The 3,227-nt window shown below is 42.5% G+C and overlaps 1 protein-coding gene across 1 annotated transcript; it reads right to left on the reverse strand.

Annotated features, from left to right (window-relative positions):
• Positions 1 to 587: 587 nt before the first annotated feature.
• Positions 588 to 2,822, reverse strand: FOXI1 (forkhead box I1). Its single transcript, XM_035562963.1, has 2 exons — positions 2,252 to 2,822; positions 588 to 862 (listed from the first exon to the last, which is right to left on the reverse strand). Exons 1-2 carry the CDS (start codon positions 2,820 to 2,822, stop codon positions 588 to 590), a joined length of 846 nt encoding a protein of 281 aa, XP_035418856.1.
• Positions 2,823 to 3,227: the final 405 nt, after the last annotated feature.

Below are 3,227 nucleotides of genomic sequence, written 5' to 3' on the forward strand. Positions count from 1 at the left end.
TATTCCCCTTGGAGGTGAAAGGGGATGAGAATGTAGCCAATGCATGTGCTAGTATTAGAGAAACCCAGAAAGAGCACTCACCCTTCAAGTGTTGGTTGTTACTCACTGTATACTAGTTTTTGCTATAGATCCTTCAGTGTCTCAGAATAGCTTTGTCCAAATAAGAACTTGCCAAACATGTCTAGTACAGATGGACTATATCAGTGAGAAGTAATTTACAGATATAGCTACATTTTTGTTAGTGCTTTAAAAATATCACAGCATTATTAGTACCATGCCTGAAAATGTTTCCTGCCTAAGGTAAACAGGAACTCCTCTCAAGGATGTCCATAGAGGACCATGGTTGGCAGCAGTGCAAGCATGGTCTCCCATCTGACCTCTTCACTACTCCTGCTGTTTTGATACCTGCTTTTTTATGGGGAGCTGCCAAATGTGGAGTGCTTGGGATCTGAATAAGTATGATGGGTAAAAGGTTTGGGGCTGTCAGAAGGTAGGATGCAATGTAGAGACAACAGGCTAACACTTAGCCACTCACAGATCATTTCCTCTCATAAATAGCTATATTTTGATGTCTTAGGGTCCCTTATTTAAACCTCTGTTCCCTCCCTAGAAAACAGAGTGTTATTTGTGCTGATACTGCTGTAAAAATGAGTGTTAAACTGGTTGAGCACTGAGTTGCTATAGCCAAGGTGACTAGAGGGCATAGAATTGGACCACTCTCCCACACCGTGACTGGCTATATTAGAGAGTGGAGAGTAGGAGTTAAAGCCTACCACATTCTGTCCCATTTTGTCAATGGGTTCAGCGTTAAGTCCCAATGGCACTGAGCGGCCCACTGAGTTAGAGCCATTGACATAGGCAGTCATACTAGAAAGGAAGTTACTAAGGCATGGACTGCTGGAAGATGGAGGTGAAGATCCTTTATCAGGTGAATTGTCAGTCCCAGGTGAGTTTTCCAAGATATCCTGATGCTCTACAGCTTTGGGGCTGCCAGTCAGGGCACTATCCTCGGATTTCTCAGATGCAAGAGAAGCAGCGCTAGCCCCAATGTCAGACTTCCTTTTTCTCTTTCTGCGGAAGTTTCCATTGTCAAACATCTTTTCACAGTTCGGGTCCAGAGTCCAGTAATTCCCTTTTCCTGTCGAGGGGGGACAAATGCACATTTTTAGTTTTAAAATATACACATAGACAGCAAAGAGCAGTTTTCTTTGACTTTTCAGTGTTTCTCTTACAGAAACAGAAAAATTGCTTGAACAAAAAATACGCGTATTTAACCACAAAAAGCAGAAGTCTCTTGAATTCAGGGAAAAAAAATGGTGTAAAGTGTTTGCCTGTGTCCTGTAACCCTGTATCCCGTAGCCCTTTCCCACACAGCAAAAACTACAAGTGGAGCCACTGAGAGGGCTTTTTTTTTCTTTTTTTTTTTTTTCTCCCCACTTTTTGTTTGTCTCAGTGGGACAATGAGGTTTTCAGTGTATAGCTGTCCTCTACATTTACAGTACAGAGTAATCAAATCCCATAATGGGCTGCTCCTCCAGATTCAGTGTGGTAGACTAAGTCACTAACAAGATAGAACCAGATCTTTGACTCTCTCAGGCAGCATAATTGAACGACTTTTAAATGTTCCCAGTGGTTCTCAACAGCTATTGATAGAAAACAATACATAAAGGAACAATCTGACAACATATCAGCCAAGAGGTTGGAAACAGCAGAGGTGTGATTCCAAGCAAAACACTATTTGAAGCAAACAAAACAAAAGCAGCCTGCTCTCCTCAGGAGAATTATCGTTGACTCCCTAAAGCCACTGGATTTCTTTAACCAATCTGAATTTTCTTTATCCTCTTTCCATTAGTTCCCGGTTAAGTTTGGTATAAGTCATATGTGTTACACCAAATGTTTTTTTTTAAATATGACTTGCTCAGTCTGCTCCTGTGCCTGCTCAGCTGCATGCTCTGCACATGGATCAGTTCTGAGGAGGCTTGAAGAAGTGAAGAATCACCTTCCCTGCAGAGATTTAATAGCAACATTGATTCAAAATTCAGCTATGCATAGTTGCCTTCTAATACAGCCCCATGAAAATAGAGAAGTTACTGTATATATACCCCAAATCTAGGCTATTGGGTCTCTGTATGATTTATTTCACATCGTAATTGTAACTTCTTTTTTTAAGTGAAAAATTTTCATTTTTAGATTAATCAAGTTTAAATATAGGAAAAAAAAAAAAAAAAAGAAGGAGGGGGAACCATACCTGGATCATCTTCATCTCTGGGCACCTTCTTGAAGCAATCATTGAGAGACAAGTTGTGCCGAATGGAGTTCTGCCAGCCAGCTTTGCTTTTGTTATAAAATGGGAAGTTGTCAGCCACGTACTGGTAGATTTGGCTGAGAGTCAGCCTCTTTTCTGGTGCTCCATGGATAGCCATGGCAATAAGTGCAGAGTAGGAATAAGGTGGTCTAACCAACTTCATGAGCTCTTCTTGGGATGGGAGAGGAAGCCAGCCGAGGTCGGTTCCTCCCAAGCTGTGCATGTTAGGCAAGAGCTGCCGTTGCATCCCGTAAGACTGAGGAATGAAGGGACTGGCATTGGATCCGGGCAGGTATGGTGGTGGGGTAATGGAAGGTCCATTTAGCCAGAGGTAAGGATTGGGAGTGGCATTGTAGTCCGTTGTCTCAAAAGTGCTTGGTCGCTGTGGACTAGGGATATTCTGTGGATGGAAAAAGTTCTCATAGTAGATATTCATCTCTGGAGGTTCTTGACCGATATTTGGAAATTGTGGGCTGCAGCGCGGTGGAGAGTGCGTCTGTGGATCAAAGGAGCTCATGCTCTAACACAGGCAGCTGATAAGTTATGACACACCTGTGCTAATGCTCCTTTCCTGACACAGGTGCATCACCTATGCCCTTCCCTACCTACTTATGCACCTGTAAATGTTTTGGCTTGTACTGCAGGCTCCACCCCACGGCCCTGAGTGGCTGCAGATGAGGACGATATCCTTTTGGAATGCTGGCAGTCCCAGCCAGTCATTGATGTCACATCAACTGAACGTGAAAGTTACAACTGTTTATCTTCTTAAATGAATTGAAGGAATTTTCCACTAATATGATGCACGTAAAGACAGCCTAAGGTGCCTTGAAGTTAAAACCCCTCATTAGAGGTCCACCTCTTCCTACCTTTTACAAAGGAGTTTTAGCATGTAGTTTTTCTTTTAAAATAAAAGCGGTTTTGT

Source organism: Cygnus atratus, chromosome 14 (assembly GCF_013377495.2).
Source record: "Cygnus atratus isolate AKBS03 ecotype Queensland, Australia chromosome 14, CAtr_DNAZoo_HiC_assembly, whole genome shotgun sequence".
Lineage (NCBI taxonomy): Eukaryota > Metazoa > Chordata > Aves > Anseriformes > Anatidae > Cygnus > Cygnus atratus.